The sequence below is a fragment of the Ptychodera flava genome, chromosome 20 (assembly GCF_041260155.1).
Source record: "Ptychodera flava strain L36383 chromosome 20, AS_Pfla_20210202, whole genome shotgun sequence".
Taxonomy (NCBI): domain Eukaryota; kingdom Metazoa; phylum Hemichordata; class Enteropneusta; family Ptychoderidae; genus Ptychodera; species Ptychodera flava.
The window spans coordinates 30,557,070-30,573,962 of record NC_091947.1 but is presented as its reverse complement, the minus strand read 5'-3'; the positions used below and the strand labels follow the sequence as shown (position 1 = coordinate 30,573,962).

Sequence of the window (16,893 nt, the reverse complement as noted above, 5' to 3'; positions counted from 1 at the left end):
CTCTCTCTCCCTCTCTCTCTCCGGCATTTCAATGTTTTATATTGTCGACATTTATATATCAGTCTGAAGTTTCAGGTCACTGCTCATTGCAAGTAGTTGATGTCAATTTTTCCGTATCGGGCATGGTCTCTATATCGTCACTCGAATCGTTAGTGTTTTCCTGTTATATTCCATATCAAACTCAAAACACAACGTGAACAACGCTGATAATATATTGCAGCTTTCGTGTCGAAAACCGGTAAAGTTCGTAACTGGTGACATGTCACGGCCTGGAGAAAGTTCATCACCATCGATCGAATGTCCGTGGCGCTTTTGCTTCCAAATAGACATATTGAAATGCACAGGGAACTTCACGGTATAGCAATTATATTAATTTTACCGTGAAGATTGTCTGTGACTTTAAACTGGCCGTACAACCAACAATAAACATGGCGGAGCAATGATACCGATTTCAGAGACTTCGATTTTTTTTTCTCGACCGCTGGTGAGAGCGAGTCGTCTATTTTTTTCCCACTGGCTATTTGGCTTTGAATTTTCAATTGCCATCATGTGCTAAGTTAAAGCTAAAAACAAGACGGGCGTTCTCTGTAAATCAATAAGCCTTTTGAATATGAAAAAATCGGACATCTGAACCTCAACACGCAGCCTGAAAGTTGTTCTCCGAATCAGGACAGGGACATCGGCCCGGGACATCGGTGAGGCCGGATTTCACGTAGTAGCTATGGAAACCGACGGCTCGTTCGTTGTAAGAAACCATGCGATGTACGTTCCCTTGGGCCGTGGAATTTCGCCGTATCGCCTCTACAGACTACACCGTCTATTACCTAACCATGCTATTAAACAATCACACGATAGTTCAGTAACATATATCTTCATTAATCTACCGATCATCCACCGTCGAACACTTCGAGAACAATGGTCGCGGTCACGGATTCAAGGACGTTCACAAGAAGAAATTATCAATAAGTGGCGCGCAGAATTATTTTTACTGGTTTTGAGAACTTCTAAAATAACTTGTAATCTGTATATCTTCGCACATCGAACCAATATTGTATACCTATCGAAAACGATGGTCGCGGTCACGGATTCAAGGACGTTCACAAGAAGAAATTATCAACAAGTGGCGCGCAGAATTATTTTTACTGGTTTTGAGAACTTCTAAAATAACTTGTAATCTGTATATCTTCACACATCGAACCGATATTGTATACCTATCACCGTCGAAGTTTATGTCTTTCACTGTAGAGTTCTTTTTATCCAAAACACATATTCAGAAGAGTCCCATAGAGCAGTCAAATGAAAGGATAATTGCTTCAAGCGAATGAAATTGCACGAAAGAATGAAAATCAACAGCACACCATGGACGTTATTTAAAACAATAGCGCTTGTGAATAGGACTATTCTATTTGAGTAAAAAGTGCCATTTTCTCGCAATTTTAGCAACTGTAACGACCCTTTATTCTTTAATACCTTTCCATAATTGAATTAAACTAGGTTTAGGGCTTATACACACAGTGTACACTGATGTACAGAACTTTAAAAAGTATTCTGCTGGTAACGAACAGGGGTTTACACTCTAATGGGCGCAGTAAAACAATGGTCACGTCCATAGGTTCAAGGACGTTCACGGGGAGACACGATGGCAAATAGTGCAGTCTCGTAAAATTGCTTAGACTAGATTAAAGAACGGTACAATATCTGGTCATCGGTGTACCGCTACCTGTGAATCGAAACGACAAGTGTAGACCTATAGCTTCGAAATTTTATGGGAGAGACACCACGACTGAGACCGACAGTAGCATAACAAACTATTCCCAATTGTGCGTCCGTGTTTAATACAGACATCTCTGTAGGTGATTCTGGTTTCTCTTGAATCAAAAGTCCGACATTGACAAAATTGACATAAAATAAGTCCGAAAAGTTATGTTTTATTCAACTAACTGATTCATCTCCTTTGATATCCCCTATTAGCTACATGTAAACAGTCCGGAAAGACTGACATCGATGTCTCCCGGGCCCCCATTTCTTCACCGTTTTGCAAAACATCTCATCAGCCGGACGCATGGGCAATGTCTTTGTACGTTGGTCAAAACTAATGACAGTATAGGTCAGGATGTAACATCGGTCAAAGTAATATTGAATATGGAAGACGAAAATGCTTTCATTGATTGACAAAAATGAGAGGGAACGAGTCAGTAAATATCGAACCATAAAGGGGAGATCGAGACTGACATCCCCCATGATTAATCAACTGGGAACAAAATATATGTTTCGATCATCAGACTTACACAACCAGAGACAGCATTTTATTCAGCTTTAAAATAAGTCACCGCCTTTCTTATAATAACACCCCGTTTGCGTTTCGATCTACTCTGCTCTGTCCCCAATCGGTATGGCTGTCCGGGTGTCGCCTGCCGTACTGACTGATACATGGTTATTTCTTCACATATTTTTTCATCGTTTGGCATAAAATACAGCATCTCTTTGGTGCACAAGGCAAATCAACGTTTAGAAGGAAAGTCACAGGAGGTTAGGATATTATATACCGTAGGTGAAATTAGAATGGAATGTTGAAGATGAAAAGACTTTTATCAGTCGACAAAAATTGCCACAAACCGAGAATTGAGATTGTCTATGATTTATTAATTGGGAACAAAAATATTCGATTGAGTCATTAAGTTTGTGTTTGATGTTTCAAAAATGTGTTCCTACATTCTTATCCGATTGTTTGTGTTAATAAAAATGTTTGTTTCGCCTCGGATATTTCTAGGGAGGTTTGGATTAGTGTGGACGGTAATGTTTTGTTTGTGTGAGGAAAGCTTATGGCGAGGCGAAACAAACATTTTTATTAACACAAACAATCGGATAAGAATGTAGGAACACATTTTAGAAACGAATAAAACACAAACTCGACACAAAAACATGTTGGATAGTTAGGTGGGGAGCCTCTTTCACATTCTTTACAGCCAGTACGACGTCGTCCATTTCAGCCATCTTGTTGCAAACAATGCTTAGCCATACACACCTTTTGAACTCGAGAGGGCGCATTAAGACGTCTTAAACATCAAAACAATGGCTTAATTTTGTGTATGTGGACGCAAGTGGACTCAATCTATTAATCCCCTGTGTTTACAAATCACAAATAGTGTTGCAGAAGCGTTTCAATTTTTCCCTGTCTGAACATAGTATTTGTGTCAGGGCTTGAAATTAACGATAGTCCCTGGCCCTCAGTATACAATGCAAGATCAGACGTACATGAATATTCCACATTGATTAAGGGGCATTAGCATAGAATTTTAATACCGAAACAATGCTCATTAATGTAATCTGCATATTTGAACATCATTATACCTTGCATCTTGCACTAATAGGCCCTCAGGATGACCAAACCTTGCCTTGGAAATACTGATTTCTGGAAATGGTTGTCCTATTGGACTATCACTGAGTCTTATTTTTATTTGCTTTACTCTGTTTGATTCAAAATAACTTTCAAAATTACACCATTTACAAAGAAAATTGAGTAGTTTGTGATATACTTTCATGCAATATTTCAGCCTATAAGAGTGCTTTCATGCGCTGTCACTATATTGCTGGGCTGCTTCAAAATTAAATTAGATGAGAGATGTTGTTTGGCATTATGAGTACAATATACATGTATGTGTATCAGATTGTCAGAAATAGTAGTCATGTACTTTAAAACAAATATAGCTGGAGTAAAAGCTGGCTACTAGATGTCATTTTGGGACAACCAACTTTTGGAAATGGTTGTCTGTTTGGACTACCATGACAAAATTAATTTCAAGCCCAATGTGTTGTATGAAAGTCAAGTACATTGTGTATGTGTATATATTTTCAATGTATTGCCAGATTTTGCTAAAAGGGTAGTCCCAACAAAGGAAAGAATTTGACAGGCCAGTACTGCTAACTTCACACATGACTGTACAGATGTCAACATGTCAATAATGCAAGTTATTGTACAAACATAGCATGATCTTCAGATAATATTATTTCAAATTTTTTCAACATACTCCATTTAGTTTTCATATTGAAGTGACATTTATTTGAATAGGTCATATGTGTACAATTCTAGTAACCCGGTAGTGCAGTGATTATGCAAAGAAAATTGGAAAACTTTGCCTTCACATTATAGTATATGACATGTACTGTGCGGACATATGGTGCAGCTTGAACAAGTGTAATATAGCTTTACCATTTTAACTTTTTCCACCCTTTCGAGATTCATTTGATAAAATAATTATATGTTTAATATAATATTGATTAATTTTAAATATCTGTAGAGAGCAAACACACAAAAATAAAATTATATATTTATTGAAATAAGTTTCCTTTATTCAATAAAGTTTTGAAAAATCTCCGAAATACTGAATGCTTGTTTGTATTTGTGAACATCCCAGATAAAAATTCTGATCTATTAGAAATTATCTCCCAAGGGTTTTCCTATAAGAAATGTGTATGAAATTCCATGGAAATAGATGTGATAGAAATGTTAAAGACTTGTAGCAATTCTAGTACAGAGAGACTTTGTCTAAAGATGGCATTGAAAAACAGAAGGATTCTACTTACACTAAATAAACACCTCAAGAAATAATAAAATTTTTATGAATCATTAAGGGTAGGAACAATAATTTTTCATAAAGCATGATGACTTAAATTTTGTGAACGTGTTAAACAACTTACAGCTAATGGTGATCTTTGGCAAACAAAATGTACATATTTTATAGTTTTTTGACAATCTATACAGTTGTCAGTAATAGCAGTGCAAATACACTCATAGGTTCTTGTCTACAGCCAGATTCCAAGCTCCAAGATGAGATCAGTAAGTAGGTTGGTTAAAAATCTTGAATAATGATGACAAAAAATGTGGTGGTTATGTTTCAGAAAACCTTTGGCAAGTCACAATTAGGATCTCATTTTTTATGCCAACCTGACTTTACAATATGTATTGCGGCAAGATTTAAACTTAGAGTGTTACAGTGCATGTATTATGATGCAACCAAGGTCTTTTGCGATTTATTGGGCTTTAAACTAACCCCTATAAATCAAACTATGGCACTTACCACAGTTTTGGCTCTCACAATATGGTGTACATCAAAAATGAGTCATTCGTGCCATTATTCACTGCCAAGTTGTCATGGTAACTGCACACACAGGCAGAAATTATACCTTATCAAAAGGAAATTTATGGCCCATTGATGATCACTTTAAAACTGTAGGTAAGCGACGAGAAACTTGGTATTAATGATATAATATCTGAAAATTTCTCTTAAAACATTGAAAATGAATGTTTGTTAGCAGCAAATATCACTGAATCATCAGCAGTTTTGACTGTAAACCAATATCCAATGAAAGGACAGTTTAAAATTCCTGTGAAGCCTTTATTCATCTGTTTATTGTAAATAACCCTTGAGTGGTTTCACATAGATACTCCAACACTAGTGAACAGTTTGAGTCTTTGTGCGATATTTCTCAAATTGTAAGTTTCGCTAAATAGCACACGATGCGGTTGATACAAAGTCATGGATGAAATACGAGTTAATGATAAAAATCACTACTTGAAACCCTGGTGTGAACACCATAAACTAAAAGTATTATTTCTTGCATGTCTACTAATCATGCACCTGTGGTAGAAATAAAACATTTTGTCTCCATAATGTTGTAAGTTATGACTCATAAAATTGCAAAGGACATGAAATCACTTACAAAACATATCTATCAGAAAGTTTACAATCACAATAAGTTAGTAACAGACTATTTACAACTTCTAGAAAATTTCACTGTAACAAGTCTCAAGTTCAGACATCAATATAGGGGTATGGTATTCCGTGTTCTGAATCTTACATCTGACTTCCATGACCTCGGCTTTATAGGGAGCCAACATGGAAACTGCAAGGAAGTACGAAAGAGGATGTTTGCAGGTTTCCCTGCTGCTCAGAGAATGACACATCTGTCACAGAGATATTGAACAACATGACTTTTCTTGTTTCCATAGTTTCCAGAAAAAAAAACACCTGATGACCGAGAGTCATAAGTTCTGATGAGTTTTGTTCACAGTTCAGACAGAAGGAAGAGCATATTGATGTGAACTTGAGACTGCTATCAGTAGATCTCTTTGGAACAACAGAACAATACTCTGGAAAATCCCTGTACTGTTTTTTAATGGAAAGACTATGGTCTAACAAGGCAGCGGGTTTTGAGAAAAAAAATGTTAATATTGAATTTAAATCGCCATATACCAGTTAATTTATATAAGAATAGAATGAAACATGCATGGCATGACAAATCTAAAAGATAAAGTTTTCAAGTCTAAAAATACTGCTAAATCTTTTGACTGCTACTGTGCACATTAGAAAGCTTGCGATTTTTTATGTCATTATCATAAGAGCTTTTTGCAATCATGTGACTGTGTCCTAAAGGATGCTACCAGGTTAATGTATACTTTAACAATAAGTATAATTAAACGCATAAGAATATTGAGAACAAATCTGGTGAAACCTAGCAGCCTATAAAGCTATGAACAAATTACTGTAGCCTGGTTGATGAAGTAGAAGACAAGGTAAAACTGAAAACATTTGAATTTTAAGCTAATCAATGTTAGAAATATTGGACTACCAACTAAAACATTAAAATATGATTGGTGATTTTCAAATTTCAACTGACATCTCTTTCAAGTTAGCAAAGATTAATGAATTGTACATTCCTATACCTTATAGGCAATATCAGGAATATGTGCAGTTGTATTACCTTTGAAGCTTGGTCATATTTCACACTAAGGATATTACAAAACCTAGATATGAAGAATTTAGGTATGACCTAATTTGTCAACTTTTTAAAGCCCTATCTGTGTTATATTGCCACTGCACACACACAAGCATGTACATTTTGTGTAAATTATTAAATACACTGATACAACACCCATTCACAAGTTCGCATTATCCAGAACTAGTACTTTCATGAAACTCATGAACCACTTCTCTGTGATTGTCACAGTACGTAATAAAAGCTCTGTAAATATACCGGTATGCAGGGGTGAGCATTTGGGACCACTATCAAGGTAAGTCCGGTGGTCAAGCCTGTTCAGTCCTACGCCCTGGTAGTCCTGTATACCTTTTTCATGGCAAAAGTTTTGGAATATTGAGCAAATTGAGTTGTCCATGCAGAAGAAAATTGGCAGTTCTGGTCCACAAATTGCAGGATTTGCTCACCCATGATGTGGTAAATGCCAAAAATATACCACTGTACTCAAAACATAAAATATTAAACAAGCAAAATATTGCACGTACAGATAGAATTGACTCCAAGAGAAACAAAGAGGTTATGGCAGTTAGAGCTTTCAGCTACTGATAAAAGAAGAGGCAAAACATTAAAAATGAACGAAAAAATGCTTTGAATCACAGCTATTATGCCTTGAAGGCCAAGTAATCTATCATCCAATAGCCTCTTGGAACTTTGGTCATAATAGCCCTGTCCTCTGTCAAATTGCCCTTTGATTGAAAGCTGCTGATAGCTTGTGAAAGTGGCACTTGTCTATATCAAATACACTGTCAAGGACAGAAGACTTAATCTCAGAATGAAACACACAGAGAATCCTTGGTACCTGCGCCAGAGTCATAAGTCATCAAGTTCAAATAAATGAATCTGGAGTGATAGTTCGTTTGAATTAAACTTTTGCTTTTCATGGCACAAGATTTGAGGCACTGATAGAAACAAATAATGAGTAAAGTGTGTCTCTGACCCCAAATAATTCTAATTTTTTTTGACAAAACATTCTTACTTCCTGCACTAATAACATACAATCATCACAATTACGTTAGATGCAAAAAAATACTGTCAAGGACACTATGTGCTCACATTCGGTTTGAATTGGTCCATTCAAGAAATATTTAAACCAGAAAAACAAGAATGACAAAAGCAAATAAGGTCTCCAACTTAGGTGGTGGAGGTCATCTTTAGGAACATGCATATCAACTTCTATAGCAATGGGAGAAGCAGATCCTAAATACATAAGCAAATGTCAACAACAAAAAACAGAGAAGGCTTGATAAAAAAAGAAAAGGTGGGAGTGGGAAAAAATGCACAAGGGATCTGGTAAAAAAGTAATGCTGCATCATCGATCTTCTAGACCCTACCCCCCTCCTTAATATCAAATGTTCCACCCCTTGGTATTACATAAGACCAAATGACAGGAAGTACATTTACAACCTTGGAGATTTTTAATTAATGCCATGAGTGTTATCATTCTAATGTAAACAGCACTTAAGTTAGTTACAGATAGTGAAATGCCTTCCACTGTGGGCGGTGATTACAACATCTGGAATTATCCTGAATCCAAATTTCTCATCAGTTCTTGTATGTCTTACATAGAAAAGTTGTAAAAATTGGTCCAAAATGAAAAAAATCACCTCAGCTTTGTTTTCTGGATCAAATTTTCCTACAAATTGGTACCAAATATGACAAAATTATGTTCACAGCCTTCAAAATTGTCTCACAACATATTCCTGGGTTGGTGTAGGTCATTTAAGGTCACAAACTGAGAAAAGTACCTAAAATATACAAATTTTGGGGTTTCCCAACACTTTGAGCAGAAAATTTATCTAATAACATCTTTCGGGACTTTATACCAAATTACAAAGCTATCAAACAAGGGACTTTATACCAAATTACAAAGCTATCAAACAAGTAATTTTGAGATAAAGTTTTCTTGACCAAAAATGACAATATTGTCTTAAAAATACAATATTTTATATTTCAGGACAATTTCCACATATCTAACTATTGTCATCTCTGTACATCTGTGTACCAGATATGAAAGCTGTCTGTCCAGTGGTTTTAAAAAGGAAATACTGTCTAAGATTTTTTGACCAAAAATGACAAAATTGCACAAAAATAGTAATTTTCCCAATTTTGTCATAATTTCAACAAATTAGAAGAGTAACACCCTTGCAAAGAGACAACCCAAATTTGAGAGCGATTGGGCTGGCGGTTTCAGAGAAGAAGAATTTTTACTGAAAATGAGAAAAATCACAAAAAAATTCAGCAAAAATACAAAATTAAGGATATCTGCACAATATTCATAAAACTGTATAAAGTTCACCTAAGGTACTTGCACAAAAATTTTCAAAGCAATCAAAAAAGCGGTTCTTGAGTCATTAATTCTTAACCATTTTCACATTTTGTAAGCTCATTTGCATAATTTTGGCAATGCATACTTCATTTGAACAAAATCCCATCTATAGCCCAGGATGCATCCACACACCAAATACCAAGCTGAAACGTGCAGCGGTTTGCATGTTTTTGATGTTGACGGACATACTGTACATACATACATACATACATACATACATACACACATACATACAGACGCCATCGACTTCAGCCTATACGATAAACTCACATTGGTAAAACCAAATGTGAGCTAATAAAAATAACATCCGATTCAAAAGTCATTTAGAGCACTGTTTGTTTCCACATTGCGATTTGCCCTAAAGTAAAATTTCAATAGGAAAAAAAGATCAAAATTTAAGAGACCTTGTTCTGTTCACTGAGACAGATTTGATGAATTACGCACATACACCTTGCCTCAATCAATAACCATTTGTGGATCATTGCACGAGGCCAGAGTACAATTATTAACTTTCAAGCATTGCTGAAAGCACTTTGTGAGGTCAGTCACTTACTGACTAGAAGCATAGGGTCTATGCTAGAAGGCACAGCATTCATTCCTGAAGTTTAGTACATCATCAATGGAGAAGGAACGCAACTTCTAACAAAGCCACATTAGGACAGTTAAACACAAAATAATATTTTCATTTTCTGGTAAAGACAGTTTTGTAAACTTGTCAGAAAATATTGTACTGTATATGTCGCTCAACATGATGCACCGTACATGTAGTAAAATTCCACTGGGCAAGGGGGCTTTCATTACAGAGAAACAGAGACATATTTCCTAGGAGGATGTTGATTTATTATGTGGCCTCCCATAGGTAATAGTAAGACTCTTTTTATTTTTGTCTTGCCTTGCATATCATGGAAAATTCCCTAAGCTTTTCATAACTGTCATCACCTAGAAAGTGGTTGATCCATGTAAGAATGACAATAACAGTTGGAAAACAAACCATTTTATATCAAAAAGTATGTTTCTCACTCTTTAATCTATGACTGAACAAAGACCTATCCGTAGGTTAGAACCATTTTGAAGCATAGACAGTAGAAGTGTCTCAGTTCTACCGTCTGTGGTTGAAGATTTAATATTCAACAATTAGCAATTTATGGCAGCACACAGAAGAAAACAAAATGAAATGTTATTATAGACAATCTTCATGACCTCACATTATAGTATTTACTGGGGTGGTACCTGTTATTTAAAATCTAACATTTCCTGTGGGGTATGCAGACTTTTGCTTGAATAAAAATAACAATCAGTGAAAATAACTCAGTGAATATTCTTGACTATTGGTAGTATTTTATCAAACTGCTCAATACACATCAAAAAATACCAGGATGTGAGGTTCATGAAAACTGTCCGTTGCAGGGTTGATGTAAATTTTATCTGTTACGTTCAGCCATCTGCAAGATCTGCTGTGAGTCTGCTGTAGGTTATCTGTACCATGTCAGGGTCCATGGGTGTCTTGCGTCGCTTCACCAGCAACAGAATCACGGTTATCACCAAGACAACGATTATCAGTGTGGACAATACATAAATCACAATGTTGTAATTAAAATGGTTATTTTTTACAGGCTGGAAAAAAAAAGAAATTTAACGCTGTTTTTATGTTATACAATTGAAAGAGGAAAAAGTACTGTTACATATACCTTTGACAAAATTTGTTTACTCATCACCAGATTTAGCTCCACAAAATGGTAGCCATGCTTTCTATTGCAGACATTTAGACTAAACTTTGTGTCAATATTCCTAACTCTAATAAATCCACTAATGTTGACAGCAAACTTCCTCAATGGGTTTACTGAAAAGGGGATAAAGCTGTAACATAATCTTTAAGTGGCCAATTCTAACTTAGCTATTTCATCAACACATTTTGTAGGAGTACAACCGAATGGAATTGGTGCCAACATTGGACTTGAACATTGGGAAGTTGAGTGAAAAGGATTTGTGCAGAATATAGAAGAAATAGACAAGAAAAAAGTCAATGGAAGGGTATTTGTTGATGCTATGCTCCATTAACTATGGATGGACACTCCCAATAATTGCAAGAATCAGACAGATTTATTAATGGCCGTGTTTAAGTTATTTGATACTTACTGAAACAATGAAGTTTGGATCTGCATTGCAACTGTCTTCATTACAACAACAAAGTGTACTTTCTTGACCTTTGAGCTACACAAAGACAAAACAGGATGGACAATAACTATGTTATCACAAACTCACATTGATGATATTACCATCAAATCATCATTTCATTGAGGAAACTTCATTATTTGTGCATCAACTGATTAAAATACACCTTGTTTCATTTAGGTTACGTAAGAACCATTTACGAAATTTTGATGAAAACTTGTTTACTTACCATTCCTGAATAACAACCTCCTTTGGTTAGGTTGTGTTTCTGACAGAAATATTCATGGTCTCTGTTGCTACAGTAATATGATGTTTCTTCTTTTTGGGTCATATTGATACAGAATTGACTTTCATCAGTGTCACAGTGAATCTTGGTGAAGGGAACTGAAATTATTCAAAGAAACAAATTGTATTGTCTGCTGGGTTACCTGTAAACTAATGTGTTTGAAAGTAAATACTTGCACAGGGTTGATTTTTACTCTCTTTCTGGTTGAAAATAATGGAAATACCGGTATATAAAGTGGTGAAGGGCAAAGGGTTAAAACATTATTTACCTGATTTTACCAGTATTATGTCATTTTGGTGCTACGAAGTTAGAACAAGTTTGAGGCAGTTCGATAATCTTCATGAATGCATTGGAGTCCATTTTATTGTCAACAGAAGTCTTTTGATATTTACAAAAGATGCATCTCATTGTATTATGTTCAAACCGTTGATATTGCATTGATTCCCGTTTCAGGCAGGATGATAGACAGTGAAACAAGTACCGGTTATCATGCCAGCTTTCATATCTACTATCTGGCTATCATGATACTGCTTTCAGCACTTCCTGCAGCCTTTGAATTGAAGACTAAGCAGTAGACAAACTGATCTATGTTTATTTTGTGGCATTTCGGCTTTCGATTCCAGGTAATGAGAACATTTCTTGCCAGTACCCATTGAAAGAAGCTGATTTATCACAGCCATTAACGAAATATCTCTAATGACAATATGCAATTTAGAATTGAAATAGATAATTAATATAGCCATGAGTATAAATAGATGATGAAAACAAGGTATTCTCATAGCGATGGCTCTATCTTGATAAAATATCTGAAAAATGAATGATTAATGATGAGCTAAAAGTATCTTACCTGATTTATTATTACTTTTTGTATAGCACTCCTTTACAACAGGAGTATGGGGAAGATTTCTGTCCAGTAGATCTCTAGTGTTACACTGGTCTCCATGGCAACAACACAAACGGCCACTTTTTCCATTAACCTACAATTAATGGAAATCGTGTGAGTCCTGACTTTTATCTGCAATACAAACATGCTACTCAATACACTCATAGTACAGTGTGAGAACATTCTTTTTTTATCAAAATTTCACACATTACTGAGAAAAAGTAGCCATGGAGAATGTCAGTGTATGAGTATATACAGACAGTAGTGGCTTGAACATGATATAAAGCAGAAGAGACACACAAGTAGAATTTACTACATGCAGGATTGTAATAAAAAAAAAACACTCCTTCAATTTGTACAGAATCAAACATGTCACTTTTAATTTCCGACAGAAAAAAAGCCGAGTTGTAAGTCTGTTCAATTAATCCATCTGCAGAATTTATCACTACTTCGTGAGTTTGAAGAAATTACTTTTCAGTGTGTTCAATGCAGCTTTGGTTGCAATACCAAGAACTGATTTTTTTTCATTTATTTCTTCAAAATGAGTTCAGACGATTAATGTACCACTTTGTGCAGGCTTGTCATGAATTGTTGAATTGTAACAACATGCTGAAAAAGAAGCACGTTATGAAAATTCTGAACAGTACATCCATATTTAAATCACCGGGGTGCCATTCTATTCATGCCCCGAATTACCATGCTATGTTGTTATGTTGTGCTCCCTATGAACATTCATTTTGACCAAGTTATTTTTCCATGACGAGCAAGCTCCTACTGCAATGGAACTGAGTGGCTACTGATTAAAGTTCATAATTTCAATTTCAAACAGAGTGAGCTGTAAACTGAGTATGCATACATGTATATCATTCAGTTTCAAGTCGTACAGTATTGATTTTATTTTCTATTAGATTATTTCAGCATGATGCAAATTTCTGTCGCAATGCACCATAAGTAGTAAATATACATACCTGTGAAACAAAACAGTGTAAAACATTATGAAATATCTAGGAACAAAGATCGTTGTTCTGTCATTACTAATCGGGGAAAATCATTATTCTAGAAGAAATAAAGGCCAGAAAACCTTTCCATTCATTTTCAATATTAAGTCTCATTCGTGCAAGTGAAAAAAAATATGATTGGTGAACAAGAGTATGCTGAAGTCAAAAAAGCCTACAGACACAATCAAATTTAACTTCCTGGTTTGTAAAAGTCAATTTTCCATGGATCCAAAAAACAATATTACCAGGTTGGCAGGGTCATGTAGCTCTGTTTGTTGGTAAAAACTGTCAGAGCAATCAATTATTGGCTCTGATGATTGGTGGAATCTTCTTGTAAAATATTTATTTGATAACACTTGAAAAATAATGGCTTGTTTCCCATTAGTACTACTGTACATGGCTTCCACTTGATTTATATGATAATAACTTTATGCTTTGAAAATGGAGGTATTTTTGTTTGCAAAGGAACATTTTGATTCAAATAGATTTTAACATACACTTGAATTCAGTGAGTGAGGTTGCATGTTTACAAGTAGACTGTTATTGTTAGTTCACATCTTTCATGGAATTAACTGCAAAGTAGAACTAGTCTTTGTTTACAAGTCAAAGCAATGAAAATCATATATTTTGCAAAATTCACAATTTCTAATCTCGTACACCTGTTAATACCACTGTTCATAGATTTGTGAGTTTAGTCTGGTGCAATTTTACATTGCACACACATGCACTGATTATAAATACCATATAGGAGAACTGAGTGCTATTAGAATAAGAGAATGATACTGGTATTAAGATAAGCAAATATGGAAAATTAATGTACCGTACAGCATTTTATTATTATAGAAATCCATACGGCTGTATGAAGGTATGCTACATGCCTTGATCTTGGTATATTAACATACAACATTATTTGCACTAGCAGGATGCGAAAACAGTGCAAGATTTGTATTTCACTGCAAGACACATAAGAAAAATCAAGAATTCATTTATACATACTTGTACACCATCTTTGCAGCTTGTTTGATTGATACAAGCCCCAGTCATATCACAGGAAAAGTCTGCAGTCCACGTCAAACCAACTTTCAAGGTGTCTTCATCAAAATATTTAAATATCATACAGGTTGGTGATTCTACAGTTAAATCTACATTTGATCGCTTTTCACGGGTTTTTGCATTTGCTGGCTGGGTTGCATTTGGCGGCACAGTTACTGTATCAGTATTACTAACTGCATCACTGGTATTTGATGAGTTGGTCATCACTGTTGGCTTTGCTGAAGCTTTCAGAGTTACAGTAGATGCATTTGGCTGTACAGGAGATGTTGTCATATTCAGAGTAGTGTGTGATGATTCATTAGCTTTCTGCATGGTACTCTGCAGCACTCTAGTTGTTGATGGTGCCTGTGTTGGGGTAACTTTCTTTGTGGATGAAGGCACTGTTGGAGGTTCAGAGGTCAGATGTGGTTTTGGTGATACTGGTGAGCCAGTTGGCATAATCTTATCACATTGTTCACTGTGTAGCTGGTTTACATTTTTGTTTTCACTAGTGATGGAACCTACATAGCACCCATGTTCACCAATCGCCCTGAAAAAAATTTCATTTTCTCAGATAGTTACATGTAGTTTTGCTGAAGTAAAAAGACTTTTAGTTGCTTAAAATTTTGACAATTGATGCAACATTTGTATGCATGCACTATCACAAATATATCTGTACTTCCTTTTCTGGTAGACAGTATGATTTATTGGCTCAATTTATAATATTTCCATTTCCGTCTAGTCGTAAATTGGCAACAACAAAAATTACTGCCGAGTTCAAGGATGTTTTAAAATGGAGAGACAAGTTCTCTTTTCTAAACGACATTGTGCTAAAATTGTTGGGAAAGTCTGACAACTGCCATTTTTCTAAAAAAATTTTCCCATAGCTGATGTCTACGAGTGTATGGGAAGAGAACAAATTATACATAATGTCACTGGCTGTATGCTCATATACTTCAGTCAAAATGATAATCACTGATTAGAGAATTTTAACCCGGCAATATTATGTACCAATATTTCAAAAGTCTGTACAGAGTAGCAAATCTTAACGTTACTGAAAATATTGAAGCAACTTGTAAGGTAAGGGAGAACAAACAATTTCGGAGCAACGATACTCTACCCTTGCCAATTTAGATTTGCTTTTCCCCGGACGAAGCTGCAAATAACACTTCAACATTTTTGGTAATTAATCACCCTTTATTTTGTTTTATACTTTTATTGGAAACAATGTTCAGTGTTAATTTTTATCCTTTTATATAACGTGCATACCTGCTGCTGCTGGGCATTTAAAGTCATTTCAGAGGAAATTTATTGGTAACATAATCACTTGAACGAGGTTTCCAAAAAAAATTCACTGGCTCTCTGAAATGTGAACACTAAATTCACACTTGGCGTGCGTTTACAGAGTGTAAGGCTAAAGACCACATGTGGTCCGTACTTTCACTTTTGCTATACCTTACAAAGATAATTGGTATCACACATAACAAAGAAAAATTCTACACACACATATCGTCAATTCTGGTGGGAAAGACATACAATATCCGTATACAACTAAATAAATCACGATGCTACATGTACCCTTTGCCAGTACAGCAAGTTCCCATAGACACTCGAGGATGAAGCTGAAACCTATTAAAAGCTTCTCACCGTCACGAATCAATGTCGAGTTTCTGGCATTTTCTTCAGCACAAAACGAAAACACAAACGAAATTTATAATATACATCCACATTGCTTCAAGTTTTCGAAAAGAACGCATTTTGAGGTGGAGACAACAGATCAAACTGATATCATGGCGATAAAGACCACAACAAAAAAACAAACAAACAAAACACACACCAAAAAAAACACGCACAAAACGAAAACTACCTCGTGAAGTTTTACGTGCTCAGGGAATACGCATACGGGTATAACCGGTTTGTGTTCTTCGTGTACAGACTAGTAGTATCGCACAAATTGTCTTCACTTCCGGGTACAAATATCTGCCTTTGTTAAGCGTAAATTATCACAAACAAGTCTCGAAACTTGTCGAGCAAGTAAACACTTCAAGCGGTATTAGAAAAATCTACAAAAACAGTTAACTTACTGCTTAAATGATGAGAATGATAAAATACACAGTAGCGTAACTGAGAGTCCGTAACATCTGCTGTCTGCCATCTTTCCCACAAGAAATGTATCATCCTTGTACTCACGACAAAAATATTGGGGACCTTAGATTTTGTCTTCCATGGTCAAATTGAGAAAAAGACTTCAAAGATGTGTCAGTCAAGTACTACATAAGCTGATATCTTGGTTCATTGCTCACAGCTCTCATATTAATTACTAATAATTATCATATCTGTGGTCACAGCTATCCAATAATTGGTCACTTAAAGGGTCTTA

The 16,893-nt window shown here is 35.5% G+C and overlaps 1 protein-coding gene across 2 annotated transcripts; it reads right to left on the bottom strand.

The window, feature by feature from the left end:
• Positions 1-4,316: 4,316 nt before the first annotated feature.
• Positions 4,317-16,882, bottom strand: LOC139120606 (uncharacterized). 2 transcript variants are annotated; one of them, XM_070685114.1, is made up of 6 exons: positions 16,598-16,882; positions 14,478-15,063; positions 12,448-12,577; positions 11,544-11,698; positions 11,279-11,353; positions 4,317-10,756 (listed from the first exon to the last, which is right to left on the bottom strand). In XM_070685114.1, exons 1-6 carry the CDS (start codon positions 16,666-16,668, stop codon positions 10,577-10,579), a joined length of 1,197 nt encoding a protein of 398 aa, XP_070541215.1. In that variant the 5' UTR covers positions 16,669-16,882; the 3' UTR covers positions 4,317-10,576. The 2 variants fall into 2 exon arrangements, with proteins under 2 accessions (XP_070541215.1, XP_070541216.1); XM_070685115.1 differs by lacking the exon at positions 16,598-16,882 and adding an exon at positions 16,381-16,482.
• Positions 16,883-16,893: the final 11 nt, after the last annotated feature.

What these genes read in the sequence shown, in the direction of transcription:
- LOC139120606 (XM_070685114.1), bottom strand. Translation starts at nt 16,668, where the DNA reads ATGGCAGACAGCAGATGTTACGGACTCTCAGTTACGCTACTGTGTATT. An exon ending in TCATTCTCATCATTTAAGCA is followed by an intron (nt 15,064 to 16,597) that starts GTAAGTTAACTG and finishes AATTTTTTTCAG; the next exon opens with GGCGATTGGTGAACATGGGT. An exon ending in GCTGCAAAGATGGTGTACAA is followed by an intron (nt 12,578 to 14,477) that starts GTATGTATAAAT and finishes CATTAATTGTAG; the next exon opens with GTTAATGGAAAAAGTGGCCG.